The sequence below is a fragment of the Geospiza fortis genome, unplaced genomic scaffold, assembly GCF_000277835.1.
Source record: "Geospiza fortis unplaced genomic scaffold, GeoFor_1.0 scaffold408, whole genome shotgun sequence".
Lineage (NCBI taxonomy): Eukaryota > Metazoa > Chordata > Aves > Passeriformes > Thraupidae > Geospiza > Geospiza fortis.
The window spans coordinates 3,004,345-3,021,000 of record NW_005054330.1 but is presented as its reverse complement, the minus strand read 5'-3'; the positions used below and the strand labels follow the sequence as shown (position 1 = coordinate 3,021,000).

Below are 16,656 nucleotides of genomic sequence, written 5' to 3'. Positions count from 1 at the left end.
TGACCGTGGTGGCCGATGTAGGGGCGGTACTGGCCCTCGTGGCCCTCGGGGTAGGAGTCGTTGTAGCTGTTGTAGGAGCGGCTCAGCGTGGACGAGGCCTGGGGGGGGATGAAGCGCTCGCCGTTCTTCAGGTACCTCCTGTCGATGGAGTCTGTGTAGCTGCCCATGGGCGAGGAGCCGTCCATGGCGGGGAGCCCGTCCGGCCCCAGCGGCACCTGCCGCACCGTCCTCGTGGTCACTGTCTTCACCATCTTGGTGACCTGGCAGGAAGTAGTGAGGAAGTAAATGTGTTAATGCTCTCCTTGCTGCATAATGTGGTGAGACACAGGGACGTGGAGGAGTGGAAGGAGAAGAGAGCTCCAGAGAGCAAACTCCTGTGGTGCGTCTGTAACACTGGTGCAGCCATCAGCTCACCTGTTAGCTTTTGGAATGAACAGTGGAAAAATACTTTGAAAAAAGCACTCTGGGCTCTTACTATCAAATCAAAACCACTGCAGCCATGTGACAGCACATGGAAGCAACACAAAGTCATTATACCAGTTCCAATTCCCCCAAAATGTTTTCAGGAGACATCTGTCCTAAGAGAAGACTTCACTATGATCTGGAGCCACAGCCTATCCTCCCACAGCTACAGCACAAATACCACATCACGTTCTCTAGTTTAACAAAAACAGAGTTATGTGCTTCTGCCTGATCTGGATCAAGTTTGCACCTCTGTGTAATTTGATGGAGTTCAAATTTGGCAATAATATTTAGGAAACATGATCTTGAACAGAGAAGTTTTGGGTTTCAGGATTGTGGACAACACACCTGCTTTCTCTTTTAAGATATTATTTAAGATATCCAACCAACTACCACACAAGCATAACAGGTAACTGTTGTCATTATTTTGGTGACTAACAAATTTGCAATAATGAACACTACCACCACGTTGTTTTTGCAACTGCAGCTACCTAAACATCCTAGACAAGCTTGTTTAAAACACTGGAGAAAAATCTGCATACAAATACAGCTTTATCTTCACTTCCATAAATCACATTTCATTTCAAAACAGAATTCGCAAAAACTGAAAATAGTAAATGTCAAGAGGGCTCTTGTATTCAGGGTTTCTGGCTGAAGGGTAAGAACAAAGAGTCCTTAAAACTTCGCAAGAACCATCTGCCTTTGTGGCAAAGGTCTGGTAATCTGTTTAAGCCAGTGCTGGACAAAAGCCACTGTATTGACAAACTAGCAAAGGCCTTCTGTCTGGGTTGGTATCTGGGCTCCATCAACTTCTGTACTGCCTTCCAGAGTGACCAGCAAAAGATCTTTTGGGAAGAATAAAAAGTCCAGCAAATGCCAGTCTATCCTTGGTAGCCCTAACCTCCAAAAAATTACTTTAACCTATATAAAGTTACCCTAATCCTAATAAGTGCTGACTTTTCAGCCCGACCAAGCAACAAAACAGCACATCCACAGAGAGAAGAATCAACCTACCTGACAGCATTACACACACCAGGGGAAGAATATAAAATTGGTAAAAGGTATTTGGGGTTTCTAAACTATTACAGACATAAATAAGCATCAGCAAATGACACTTCTTCATACAAGTCTCAGAATGAAGTGCTACATTCAAGGGAAATGTTAACCACAACATGTATCCCTGGATTGCTCAGTGGCTCTGAAGTCCAAATAAATATTTTGACCTACAGCCTCCGATTTAAACGTTTAGATTGGCAACAAATTAGCCAAGCTACTGCAAAGCAAAATAATTAGACTACACCTCTTGAAGTTGCTCCAGACATGTCCTCTAGCCAGATGTTTTCACACAGAAACCCCAAACAGAAAAAAGATTCACCCAAACAGCATTTCTTTTTCTACACACATCTGTGAGCAAATGATACTTCAACATAATGAAGTAATGAAATCCTACAAGACTGAAAGCAGCCCAAATGCCTCTCCACCAGCAGTGTAATTAACAGGAACACGATGCTGAATGCAGCACAGCCAGGTACTAACACGACCTCTGTATCTAATTTGAGCCAGAGCTGAAAGAATTTTCCTCATCAATACAAAGAGATTTCCTCAGCAAGTAAACATCAGCAAAGATGCTACCTCTTCCATGCCTCTGAGTCTTTTCTCCCTTTTTCAAAGCACACATTTTAATAACTGGAAGAAAGGAAACTAGAAACTCAATATTTATTTAATGACATACAATCCAACAGGGGTTTTTGTTTGTTACCTGTGTACAATACTTCTCCTTTCCACTCAGTTGTCAGCGTGACCACTGTCACAGCTTTTATAAACTCAGCAGTGAGAGGAGAGAAAGAGTTGGCAGAGTTTACAGTAGCTCTTTGTGAAGTGGATACACACAAAGCAACACAGCTCAGTGTTCTCCTACTGAAGTCAGAAACAATACTTTTATTCAAAGTACCATATTCATAAGTGATCCTCTAAGAGCAGAAAAAGCGACATTTCTCAGGCCTGAAATATGTGAGTTTTGCAAAGCCATGACAAAACTGGGTGCAAAATGCTGGGCCTTTGTGTTCTTGAATTTGGGAACCAGTAATGGGAATAACGGGAATAAAGGTAGATGTCAGCAATTTGATGAATCAGAAATGGATACTCATGCTCGGAAAGGAACAAGGAAGGAGCTTTCTAAATGCCAAGAAGTGCGCCCTTGCATAACCTCACAGAGCTCTTCCTTCCAGCACCACACAGCAGATCCAAGCCCAAGCACAGCTTTTCAGACACGAGCTGCCACCCTTGCTCAGTTTGTCACTTGTCATTTTTCCTAAAGCTGTTAAAATCAGACAATAGGAAGTACCTAACACACCTCCTGTGGCTGCAGCAACAGCACAAAAGGAGGAATAAACTTTGTTCTGCAGGATCAGGTCCACCTTCATCAAAGACTTGCTCCATGTCATTGGTAAACAGGATGAGGTGACAATCACAGAAATGTTACAGCCAGGACAATTGTCTCCAAAGCTGCTACATGTACACAAAAACCACAAAGCCAAATTTCAGATCACTGAAAATCACCTCCTAGACAATGTGTGACCTGCCAGTTACCCTTAGTGAGTTTTTCACCATGCTCTGGGGTACTCTACAGAGTATTTACAGAAATTTGGGGTTTTAGTTTAAATTGCCAGCAGAATGCAAGGGATTCGTTTGCAGCTTATATCTACTTTGCCTTATTTTCCTGTCTTTCAGACTAGCACAGACAGGCTTTCAATGGCTGTGGCTCATCAGAAACCCACACTCAGTGTCAGGCAGCACAGCACATGTAAAAACACGTTTACAGCATCAGCACAGCTTCACCTCTTACTATTTTCTGAATGCTGCGCCCCGCAGCAAACACATGTTCAGGACAATCAAAACCACCTTGGTCAGACACGTAAAAAAGAACATTTCACTCAAGCATTAAAGTATGCATTTCTCATAGTATAAAAGCACTCAGTAATGCTAAAGGTGTTATACTGGGGCAATCAAACAGAGCCATTTTATATTTTGAGAGAGAGTATTTGTACTCATGCTTCATTTGTCAGGTAGAGGCATTGAGACAGAAGATTTATCATGTGATAAACAGATTTTGCTGCTGACAGGACAATAAAGGGAAGCTTTTTGGCAGCAATTAGCCAGCACACAGATGAAGGTCCATCTAATGAAAGGTTTCCAAGCAAAAGAAGAAACCCAACCAACAAACCAAACACGTTTATTTCAGGAAATCCTACTCAAGGGAATATTTCATTTATATTTCTTAAAAGAACACAGGCAATCTTGAGCAGCTGACAGCATAGTAATCTTCTCTCCCAACATTTTTGTGGTTTCCTTAATACTGATGCATTAGCCAGAGAGAATGAAGCTATTCCAAATGGAAGTCCCAACAGACTTCCTTATCTGAGAGACACCTGATCCTTCAGATGCACCCAACCTTAAAAAAGATTTATTAGCATCAATTCCTCACTGTAGATGTGCTGTAATAAAAAATGTAAAGTTACAAGTTACTTTGAGGGTAATTTGACTTCCTCTGTTTACTTTCCATCCCTAAAGAAAACCTGTGTAAAAACGTTTTTTCAGCCCAATGACAAATCAAAGATGCTCAATTGTTTAAATGCCCCACTCTTGGAGTACCAGAAGAAAGCTTCAAAGTACTTCCCTATGAAGAGGCTATCTGAGTAGGTTTACAATATATCTAAAATTCTTTATGAAATTCTTTATTCTCTGTACAGCTTACCAAGATTTCAGCTACAGGACAAAAAAAAAATTCCAATTTATTTACTAGTTCACGCTCTCTGCAGCCAAAATTTTGTGATACTTCAACTCAATGCTTTCACTGCTGCTCTCCACACCCCAAAATCGAAGTATACTTTGGGTTTACTAACCTTACCATTGTTTACCCCACAAATAGCAATTATTTTAGCAAATAATTCCCTTACAGGCCCCATGGCAATGGTTTCACTAATTCCGTTTCTGGAAATACATGTGCCAATGGAACATAAAGGAAATATTCCCACATTTGAAGCAGCTTCTTCTTGTATTTTTCTATTTCCTATTTATCTAGGAGGATGGGAGAAAAAACATGAAACTATCCAACAACTGATTTACTGGATGCATGTGCACATGGTACAAGTAGGTGCCTCAGTGCTCAGTCACAGAGGAGTGAAGACAGTACCAAGATTTCTGTGCAACTGGACTGTCATGGTCAAGTGCAGACATCTTATCTGTAATTCTGCCTTCCATTTTGTTTCTGAGGTTGGTTTTGTTTTGCCTCTAATTTTTTTTAAATAAATTAACTGCATTATAAAAGCTGGCAAGGATAACAATCTTCTTGAAGCTGTTGTAAACCAAGAATCAGATGAGAAAGAATACAGGAGGATCTGAGCATCGTGACATTTCTGTGAGCTTATTTTTGAACTATGGACTGTAAAAATTTATCAGCCCATGCAGGTTGAAGCTATTACCTTTCTATTAAATGCTGTGGAAGAACTCACCCTGCAGGTTTTCAAAACAACAGCTGAAATCTCTCCTCTTCAATTTCAAGCCTAGTATTTCACATTTTGAAAGAGTCCTCAACTTCAGCTAAAATCCATTCTGGCTCTAGTGCCTAATTCCTTTGAATTTCCTCCAAAGTTTCAAAGAACTGCCTCTGGGGGTACCTGGCACCAGCACAACCCAGAGTTTTGGTAAGAACCACTTTCCTATCACAGGTGTTAGGAAGTGGGAACAGCAGTTAATCACTGCTGGGAGCTAGACCTGCTGACTATTGGAAAGCTCAAAGAAAATGGATGGACCACAAATTAAACAACTTTGTATATAGATTGATTTCCCAGTTTGCTATGATAAAACATCAATTTCAATGAGTAACAGTGACCTAAATATCTCAAATCTTTTGGCATTTCAAAGACAAAAACAAAAGGTGCCCAAAAAAAGAAAAAAAGGTGAACTTTTACACAAACACACACACACGTCGCATTTGTTTTACTGAGTTCTCTTAAGCCACTTACAACAGGCTCCCTTTAACACCTGGCAGTGCTCCAGCCAGCAGCAAGAAGTGGAAGTCTCTCCCCAAGGTGACTTTCACTGTTTTAGCTTGATGGGTATTTGGCTTCCAGAGATATTATAAAGTTGAAATGAAGCATTATCTCCTACATCTTTTGTGCAATGAATGCTATGTAGGGACTTAGTATAACACTAAAAGAATAACAGGTAGGAGAAAATTACCCAGAGATATCTCATTTTGAAAAGGCAGATGTTCTCTATTTAAAATATGTCAAATATTAAATTCTATTACGCCTTCTTCCTGCTTCACTGCTACAGGCATTTTCAAAGATGAGGGAAAAGCAAAGCAAAACTGTCAATGCATCTAGATTAAGGCTGTTTACTTAAAACACTATTGAAAAGAATAACCTCTATAAATTACGGGTTTGAAACAACAGGGGAAGGAACAGAGAATAAAGCAACAGCAGCATCCAGGAGCATTCATGTTTACAGCCTTTGCTGTGCTGGATTTCAAGAGGAAGAATTTCAGAGGCATTGCTCTCCAGCAAGCTAGAAATTCACACAATTTAACAAAAATAAGTGATAATTTCCTTTTAAGAATCCAAAAATGGCATAAGGTTGACAAATCCCCATACAAACTATCCAGCAAAGAAAGAATACATTTGAAAAACATCCCTGGTCTCTCTGGCTCTTAAAAAAACATGACCTGTGTTATTTTCTCTGTCACAGGAAGCATCTTATACCCCACTTTCTCTGCAAGACAGATATGCTGGAGATTGTGGCTGACACTGTCCAGCAGAGCCCTTAGTTATAGACACAACAAAAACAGGCTCTAAATCCTTCCCTAAAGAGGCCTGGAGCAAGCAGAGCAATGCAGAGCATAAAGGGCTATTGCTCAGAGGTAAAAGAATAAAAACTTACCCTCCCTGAGCACAGTGTGACAATCTCAGCTTCACACTGGGGAGTCTGACAGGAGATGTGAGGATTCCCAGAACAGGAAATGCTGCTCCTCTGCAAGGACCCAAGTACCACCTGCACACTGAATGTAAGGCCAGATTCATGTGGGGTGCTTTGGTTTGGGGGGGATTTGTTAAGTGTATTTTCAATTTCTTTAAATCTGTGAGGGGAACAGGCAGAGACACAAAACTGCAGCTTTTGGGCTCAACACCTCCTACTCCTGGCCAGTAGGATGGCCAGCAGCCACGGCTGCATCTCCCATGCCAGGGAGATTTCCTCAGCATCCTCCTCTGAGCAGCAAGGTCAGAATTCTGTCACTGCACACAGGTACCAGGCAACTTAATTTTCTCTGTAAGGCTCTCACACACAATAGCATGAGCTATGAAAGGAGCATCATGACACCTATTAGAACTGATTGTGTCAATGACAATTAACTCCAGGGCAATTAACTGATGCTACTAAACCCCAGTGACACAGTTTTCCTTTTCACAGTCCCTACCAAAACAAAATGCAAGTTGAAGACCAAACTGATGTAAAAAACTTGTAAAATCTGACCTCAGATTAGTATCTGAGAGCTGTTAAATCTATGCCTTTTTACCATAGCAAGGAAAAGTCAAAATAAAACCATTTCAGAGGCAACAACCCCAGCAAAGTCTCAGCACCTCTTCTGAGAGTCAGGGCTAAGCCAGGCTGTGTTTTGACATTTCAGAACCACTTTTCTCAACAACTGGGTTTTTAGTATTTTTTGTGGGTCCTTGTAGCAATGAATTACTAGGAAACAGCTCCAGGTAGTACTTCAGCTGCAGTCAGTGGCATTACTTGAAACAACATAAATAGAGAATAAGACAGCTCCACATCCCACCCCCATCCTGGACACACTTCAGTGCCTGCCATGACCTGCAGTAGCACAAGAAAGCCCTGCTCTTTGAAATGGAACAGTAGCTCCAGGGTTGCTGTTGTTTTTTTTTTTTTTTATTTTCCTTTCCCATATGCAGCCACAATGGCTGTTTTGAAGCTGCCACTGTGCTCTCCTGTGGGAAGATGGAAGAACAGGAGGTCCCCCCCAACACAGAGGAGAAAATCACACCTCTGAGCCATGACAAACACACAGCTTTTATCAGTGCCACAACTATTCCAGACAAACTACTTCACTCCATGTGGTACTGTTATCTAGGTGAGGCATGGCCTCACCTCTATTTTTACAGTCATAGCTATAATCTTATGCCCTTGCAGCCTCCTAAAACTATGCACTACTATTAGTACATATAAAAAGGTGTCCATCCCCACTGTAATTTTATCACTTCCTTCCTGCAAATAACAGTTGTTGCTGCTGCCACTAGAAAGAAAATAGCATTTCTTTCATGTAAGTCACAAACTAAATACATTAGATTATTTGAAGAGCTAATAAAAATGCAGGGGTTTTTTGCTCATCTGCTTTTATTTTAAGACCTTAATCCTCTTCCAACAATCAGAAAATAGGCCAGTTATATTTACCTTGTAACTAACTGGAACAACTATTAAACCAGATACTCAGTTTATTATCATCTGTACAGGCCTACTGACCTCAGGAAATCAACATTTATTTACTTCAACTTGAGGATCTGATGTCTTGAATAGATATCCTAGAGGACTGCAAATCTGGAACACCAGTGAAAATAAACACTGATTTACACCTCTCTTCAACTCCAGAAAGCAGTTGAACAATTCCCTCCCATTTTTTTAAATCAACCCTGTTTAGAAGTTTTTAAAACAGGAATCACCCTTCATCTTGGTAACATTTCAGTGTCACTGAAAGCATGCAAGGCAGCTGTGAACACACAGCACCTGCTCAACCGAGACGGTAAAATTACCTTACACAAGAACAAAAAGATATCAGGAAAATTAGAACACTTGCAACACCCATAATCCAGCCAAACCTGAGAGGTACAGTCACTTGAGAGCACACCCAGCTTTCCCCATGCATTAGGAGTAAGATGCCATTCACAAGATTGTTGCAGGTTTTAAATGCTATGGTGTTATTTACATAGGCTGTTTCTTGTTCTACAGGACAAAGGCATAATCATAATATAATGTTATTACAGATTGTCACTAATTTAAGACATTTTCCTCAGCCAAGCCCTACCAACTCATCAATTTTTGTCTGCAGGGCAATGCTGTAAACTGCTTCAGTAGAATGAAGTGAATATTAAAAGAATAAGCATCCTGAGGAGGGGTTCTGGTGTTTTTGTTTGGTTAACTTGGATAATTTCTACTGCTCAGTTCACAGCTCCATGAAGAGCAGTATCAGCACAGCTGATAGGGAGCAATCCAGACACAGAGGTGAAACTGAAAAAGCCCTGAACTCAGCTCTGCTGGCAAACACGATGCTCAAAACCACTGAGGATCACAATAGCATGATTGTCATCACTCAGGCTACTCCCTGCTATTTCTACTCCATGATTAGATGGCACTTTGCCACTTTCCTCAGTGGTTGTTAACCTCTCACCTTGGTTTCAGTTCTCCTTGTGGTTCCATCTTCAGAAGTGACAATAGACACGTGGGAAGTGGGAGTGCCTGGGTCTTCCTCCACAGTAACTGTCTCTTCCACCATTTCTTGAGGCTCTTGCATCATTGCTATTGAAGTCTGGTTACTGGGGCTTTGTTCCTATAAAGAGCAGGTAAAAAAAAAATTAACTTCTCGCTTCTACCATCATGGTGTAACTATTCCAATGATTTCAGCTTCCTTGATTGAAAAAAACCCACATTTTACCCAACAATTTGCAAGCAGAGATTCAGAGAAAGGAGTATCTCCTGTCAGACAAGCTTGCTGCAACTGTGCTGGTATGACTGGGCTCAGTGCAGCAAGCAGAAATCATGTGAAGCATCTAACAAGTACTTCATATTAACAGGCAACAGACTAACAGACTATCTTAAATTTAAATCTGCTTTACGCTTTCTCAATGACCAGCACAGAAGGAGTGGAATTTTTCTCTGCAAAAACATTCTTTCAGTTCTGCAGTGAACAGGCCCACTGGCTTTCAGAGCAGTTAATCTTACACACCATTGAAAGTTTCTCTGCATTTCATAAAGTACACTCAGCTGGAGACTAGAGTAAAACATCAACATCTACAATTAAACAGACACTTCTCTCAAACAGCCCAAAGCGACGAAAATTAAACAAAAACTTCATGGCTAGAGATTAATTCCCTGAAATGCTTCCCTTCCTACATCCTCACTAAGTCTGTCAGGTCTAACTGGCCACAAGCTTATTTAAATTGATAACAGATAGACAACATAATAAAATCTAAACAGAAAGCACGGAGATCAAAGGCAGATTCTTGCAGGGACACTGCCTAAAGAGAACACTCTGCTGCTCGCCAGCACCGGCGTCTGAACCTTCCTTTTTCTTATGCAATTGTGTGTTCCAGCACAGAAATCAGAGAAGCTCCCTTTGGAAGATGAATGTCTTTCAGAAGTTTCCCAGCAAGAGGCCAGTAAAGAACCAGCTTATGCACTGAGAACTCAGACTTTTGCCCAGCATCATGAATCCTCAGCCACGTTAAATGAAACTACAAACTGCTCAATTCATGACAAGCCCTGAAGGTATCCTGCTACAGAGGCTTTAAAGCCAAAGCAGGGCTTCTGTTGGCACATCCTGTCAAACAGACACTCAAAGAACATCCTTTATTAAGGACTATATACACCCACACACACATTTTTACATACATATTTTAAAAACAAAAACCGGAAAATCCAAGAAGAATGACAGAGAGTCCAAAACTGCAAATTGAACACACTTTGCCAAAAGCAAACTCTGGACAAATCCACTCTATCTCTTCACATCACAGGAAAATAAAAAGGCTTTGGGATTAAACTGTTGTAATAGAACTGCTCAGCCTAACTACATAAAGGTTTAAATATTCTCCATGTGTGAACAGCTTCATCACCAGGGAACTACAGAACTACATTTTGTATCATTTAGAAAAATTGCATTTCAACCCAGCTACAGCCTTTGCATTTCCCCTTTTGCTGTGCCATATGACCTTTTGCTGCTGATGTCTCATTAAGGTCCACATTTATTTCTTTTTAAACAAGCTGAGATGTCTCTGCCCAGTTTTCCTTTATTTACAGCTGTATTCTGACCTTCTGGAACTCAGACTTGAGTTGGAAAGCCACTCCCATCTTCAGGTAAGCACTAATATTAACCAAGACCATGACATAAGCCTTTGCCAATCACCTCAGTCAAAATGCAACAGACATAGCCTTCAAAGGTAAGGCACAGAAGTGATACAAGCAGGCACTACTTCCATTTCTATTGAAACCACAGAATAACTCAGGTTACAGAATCAATCAATGAGAATAAGGTTTCTGAAATCCTAAAGAAAATCACTCCTTCCAGTCTGCAGGACTCAAATCATTAATGGCAAATAACTTATGATACATGCTGAATTCCTCATGGTAGAGTTCAGATGGCACATCGTGCCTTCTGTGCATGGCTCCAGAAGGGGAATTGCTCCTGCAATAAATACATTATTCTCTTCACATTTTTCTTGAAGATACTGTGTTATAACTGCAACTCCCTTTCTCACACCCCACAGTGAAGCTTTCCTGCAAAGAGAATAACTTACACAATACTGCAATAGAGTAGAGACTCAGAACTTTTATTCATCTTCACTCAACCAAAGCTTACCAAGAACAAAGAAATCAGTTAGATGTAGAGGGTTTTTGCACAACACCTTATCCCTGTAAAGCTCACCACTGCTTCAAGGTGGGGCTTTCTCACTCCTCTCACACATGTATGAACACACACAGCTCATCCACCACCTTCATTTCCAGCTGCACTTGAGGTGCTGGCATCTCTTTGTTCCCCTCTAGACTTTATACAGCCAGTCTCTGCTTTCTGATAATAAACCCGAGGAGATGGAAGGTGGAAAGAAATATTTTGTTCTTCTAGCTTTTGCAATACTTTTTCTTTATTAAAAAAAAAAAAATAGAGAGCCTGTCTTTGTGTTCAGACTGCCTGTGGGCAAAGGAAACCTTAAAAGCTAGGCACTTAAACATGAGCAAATTGCAAGCTAGAGCATATTGACTTTAAATGAGCGTTGTGCTGGGTTTTATCCTCTGGCTGCTTCTAAAATGAAGATTCAGGGAGATATGGTACAGATCTGCATTCCTATAAGAGAAAACTATTGTTAGCAAGAGACTGTCCTAGGCATCAGAAAGGCTAAAAGCTTGTGAAGCTCAAGGTAGATATCTGAACACAGACAGGTGCCCAGCCAGCATCATCTGTGTCTTCCTTGTTACTGTGTAAGCTCCTGAGGAATGCAGTGAGCCAAGGGGACAGCCAAGGGGACAGCCTGGCACCCAGCTCACCCCTGAACTGCCTGAACCAGGTGGTTCTTTGATCTCCAAACCCAGTCCTTTCTCTACGTCGCTAGCCCAGAGCTGTCACAAGCTAACATTAACGTAAAGATGCAAAGATTTTGTTATCTGTTTTTAGACGCCATCATTAAGGATTTTAGGTCATCACAAATTGCAGAAACTGGGACACATTACCCCTTTCAACTACTTCCTCTGTGCTCAGCTTCGAAGTCAGTATTTAGGACGCTCTTTTTTGCTAAATACACCTCAGGATCTCAGACTGCAGACATTTGGCAGGTATGGCTAATTATCCAGAGTAAACCACAAGCTGCTGGATAGGGCTGGAACACAACATCCCTAATGAATAATGCTACCAGTAGTTCCCTGCCTGTTAGAAGAAGGTTACTTCCAGTTCAAAATAACATATATTCATTTACCTTACTGGAGGCTTCCAAAGCAAAAGCAATGAGATTAAAAATTCTACCAAATTGTAAGAACAGATTCCAGAGCAGTTATTGCATGTGGTGTCAGTAGTCATGACTCTTCCTTTTACTTTTCTGAGACCAAATGAATCCCATCCTGTTGATTTGTACTTGCATCTCCAGTGTGCTTTAAAAAAGCCAGGCTATTTACAACACAAAGCAACAATCAATTTACCTCCAGCCTGTAAAAGTTAAGTGCAGATGAAACAGCTAAAGACCTTGTAAAATAAGCAAGAAACATAAAATAACAGTAATTCTTGTTTTGTTAAAGAACAGTGATTTATCATTTAGGGCACATATCTCCTAGGGCTTATTTTGCATTAGACTACTATAGCTTCTGTAATCATCACCATTTCAATTCCTAGTGTTGTATTTCCATCAAAGCAGCTATTTTATATCTGTTTTAATAAAAGAATAACCTCCCCCAGGAGGATCAGACATCCTACTTCAAGACAGTAAACAAAGTTCTTTATTCTCTACCTATGGAACAATTTTAAACAGTCTGGAAATAATATAAAATTGCAGGGGCTGATTATTTCCACTAAAACAGCCTCTCTTCAAGAATACTGAAATCATGTACATCAAATCTTCATTGTCCCCAAGATCTCCTCTGTTCTAAAGATTGCAGTGCAGGCTATTCCAGCTACTCCTTACTCCAGGCTACAGTCACATACCAGATTTGAGGGTTTTTGCAAAGCACAAAGGCTGGATTCTACATCAGTGGACATACTTGTCCTCAGCCAACCCCAGCACAGACAAAACTCAAGTGTATCAGCTCCTGTGAAACACATTACAAGTCTGGGCATAATTAATGGCATTGGACAACAATGCTAATTGAATTAAATGTGGATTCTCTCTCCTCTACTACTCTTTAAATTACTTGTTAAAGCTTCAATCTCTGCAAAGCACGAGATTATTTCTAAGTGTAAAGCAAGAGAACACTGGCTCTGCTGGAGTCAAGTCTCAGGCTGATGTTGTGCCCCAATGGTCTCCTTCCCACTCAGGTCTGCACTTCCAGCTCAGTCATGTCCTCAAGCTTTTATTTGCTGAAGGCATGTGGAGAAAGACACAAAAGGCAAATCTGCAGGAACACAGCTGCTGAAAACAAAGTCTGTTTTGAGATCTGCATCAGACTGGGACATCAGAGAAGAAGGAAATCACTGATGGAATTTGTTGAACTTGGTGTACTTGAGGTAGACATTTTCTAGTACAAGATCAACTCCAGCAGCTAAAGACTCTCAAATCTGGTTATCACAACCTCCTGCCTTGCCAGAGCACCCTTCTTTCACCACAGCCCCAAGATCCCTGCTGTGCTCTTTGCCCTGATTTGTCCTGAGAGCTTTCTGTGCATCTCAGCAGTGCAAAAGCTGAATTCCAAGCTGAGCAGCTCGTGCCCATCACAGCCTGTGTCACCTGAGGGGCAGCAGTACAGAAGACCTTCCCACTCTTTCTAGTTTGTTCTTCAAAATCAGGTGAGCCCTCATACACTGCAGTGCTTGCACTACTGCAAGGCAGGGCACCTTCTGCAAGCACATGGAGACCTGAAGTTCAAGGAGTGCCACAGGCTGTTTCCCCCAGTTCAAAAAGCACAGCAAGGTCCAAGTCTCAGCACCAAAGCACAAGTACACAGCCAGACCTACCCAAATTCTTCATGTCTGGGGAAACATTGTGCCAAAACTGGGATTAAATGATGGCACACTAGAGCAGGATGGCTCTAGAATAATAAAAAGCACATGGACCAGCCTGTACCGAAACCCAGGCACACATGATGCTGGAAGGGGAGTCTACAATACAGACAATGACTTAAATATGGGAATACATAAATATCTACTTTGCTGCAGATAAACAAACCTCCATTTAGTAAACGTACTTTTTTGTTTTCTCATGTAAAATAAAATGTGGGGTTTCTATACATAAATAAATATATATTTATGTATATGTATGTATACAATGGGTTCAGTGCACTTCCATGTGAACCCAAACACATAAACCTATGAGAAAGCTCAGTGCTCTGCTGGAGCTCTGACAAGCTCTCCCCTAAGGCTGGTCAGTGCAGAACAGAAGGGAAATGTTAGCCCCAAATGAAAGCAGGCTGTCCTGGCACGGGGTACCAGAATGAACTCAGCCCCACACCACAATGCACCAACTGTTTCCTGAACACTTACACACTTCCTTTGTCCTTCAGAAACACACACGACAAGAAAGGAACAAATAATGCCAAGAGCTTTTAAAGCACCAAGGTTAAAAGGACCATTTCAGCAACTGGAGAAAACCCTTCACTACAGGAGCTCTGAAAAGCCACAAAGAGGAGCGGGTTTTTTGGGAAGCAGGCATGGTAATTCACCCTTTGAAGGCATCACACCTTTCAGGGAGAGCAGGAGGTGAAGGAGAAGGAATCAAAGACCAGCCAAGGCCTGGAGCAGCAATATCCATCCCTCAAGTACAGCAGGACACACTGGGGCTCTGTTCAGCCACGCGGTAGCTGCCCATCAATGGGCAAATCCAGCGCCTGCCCCACGGTCAACAAAGAGCCTTTTATGCTATTTTAAACAATCTGAAGTGTCTCAGTTAATGGAAGACCGGGCAATTGGCCCTCAACTATTTCTAATTGACTGGAATGATGGATGAAGCTAAAGGGAAAGCTGACCCACTGAACTTTTCCATACAAAGCTAGGAAACTGAAGGAGATTGTAAACAGTTTATAAGAACGAGAAGTGGGAGAGGCAGAATCCCAGAGGCTTTGCTCCTCTCAACCTGCTGTTAAGTTGTTTCAGACTAAGGAAAACAAAGAGCTTCAAGTCTGAGCAACAAACAAAAAATACATGGGAAGGCCTAAACAAATAGGGTATTTTTCCCATGCTCTCCTCCCCTTTCTCCAGGAGCTGTTTAGCACTGCCATGCAAGCTGGTCCTTTGAATCAGAAAGGGCAATTTGTCACTCTGACAAGGTGTCTCTCAGGGCTCTCTATTGCCTTGCCCTGTTTTTCAGATTGACTGGGTGTTAACCACGGATGTCAAGACATTACATCTCAGTCAACTTCAACTGATGGGATGATATGCACTTAAAACTTACATGTTAATCAGTGCCACTACATTAAGGTAATGCTCAGGAAACCACACATGCTCCTGGATTTTCTGAACAAAACCATCACCAGCAGCTTTGCGCTGCAAAGGGAACAGTGCTGCAAAGTGACAGAGCGGTCTGCTCACCTCAACAGCTCCTGGGAAGGAAGTCTGAGGACACACAACTTCCAGATGGGGAAAGGGATGAGTAATAGGTTCAAATTCACACCATCTAACTTTAGGTAGCTTAGCAAGGTATCTAAATGCAGGATAACTGACTTCTTTCCTGTTAGTCAGAACGAAGAGGAGGAGTCTCAGAGAACAGAACTTGCACAGACTAAATTACTTCGCTGGACACATGCAGCTCTTGCCACTGATTCTGCACAGAAATGATATCAAGTGCTTCAAGACAGCATTAAAGCTAGAGGACAAATCCAGGCCTCAAAGCCCCAGTGTAAGTACTCTGTGTAGAAGCCAGAATAGGACAAGGATATCACAAGTAATCATTCAGTCCCATAGTCATAAAGTCATAACCCTTTTTCTCCCAGCAGTTCAGCAAGATCAAGTAGTAAAATAGATGCATAAGCCATTATTTGTAATATGAAAATTATATAGGACAAAAAAAAAAAGAAAAAAAAGAAAAAAAAAAAGAAAAAAAAGAAAAAAAAAAGAAACAAGAAAAAAAACACCAACCCCCAAAAAAGAAAGAGCACCTGGCACACAGAGCTCTCCTTCCCTTAACTGTGGACAGCATGGCCAGTGTTTATCTGGACAGCCTGCCCAGTAGGAAACTGAGCAGGAAATGATTGTTTCTCACCAAGATTCGTACAGAGAGTTCACTGCAATTTGCCAAACCTCCCAAAGACAAATACAATGTAAATCTGCATGCCTAATCTTTGACCAAACCCAAAACAGATCTGACTTGTTTCCTCTCTGGAGTCTTTCAGATGAACTAACCAAGGCTAAATTAGGGAAACTTTTAGTGGGATGAGGTTACATCATGGATTATAATTTTCCACCAAGCTTCTTCCTTCATCTCCACCTGCTGCCTCTACAGCACTGGCATTAAGGGTGGTGAGGAATGACTAATTTTACATTCCTTTCTGCAAGACAAGCATTCAGATTTCATTTCTTCCAGGCCCCACAGAGTTTGGATCACAAATTGAATGGATGCATGTGTTACTAGAGATCAAGTCCACAAACTTACATGCACATGGGAGTCAGAAGTACAAGCTAGGTCCTTCATCTAAAACAAAAAAAACAACTGTCAGTTTGGCAGGTGAGAGCAGGTTTCTTTCTGCAGTCTGTGTGTCCCAGACTCTACCCCAGCCACC

The 16,656-nt window shown here is 41.5% G+C and overlaps 1 protein-coding gene across 18 annotated transcripts in view; it reads right to left on the bottom strand.

Annotated features, from left to right (window-relative positions):
* ARVCF (ARVCF delta catenin family member) overlaps window positions 1-16,656 on the bottom strand; it is a 245,741-nt gene that overhangs the window by 78,106 nt on the left and 150,979 nt on the right. For 10 of the 18 annotated variants that reach the window (XM_031057503.1, XM_031057504.1, XM_031057511.1 and 7 more), the window contains 2 exons: window positions 8,924-9,082; window positions 1-260 (listed from right to left, as the gene is read on the bottom strand). The exon at window positions 1-260 is cut by the window's left edge and continues 312 nt beyond it. In XM_031057503.1, the coding sequence (XP_030913363.1) occupies window positions 1-260; window positions 8,924-9,082 (419 nt within the window). Of the gene's footprint in view, window positions 261-8,923; window positions 9,083-16,529; window positions 16,569-16,656 lie in introns of all 18 variants that reach the window. The other 8 variants (XM_031057499.1, XM_031057500.1, XM_031057498.1 and 5 more) reach the window with 1 other exon arrangement.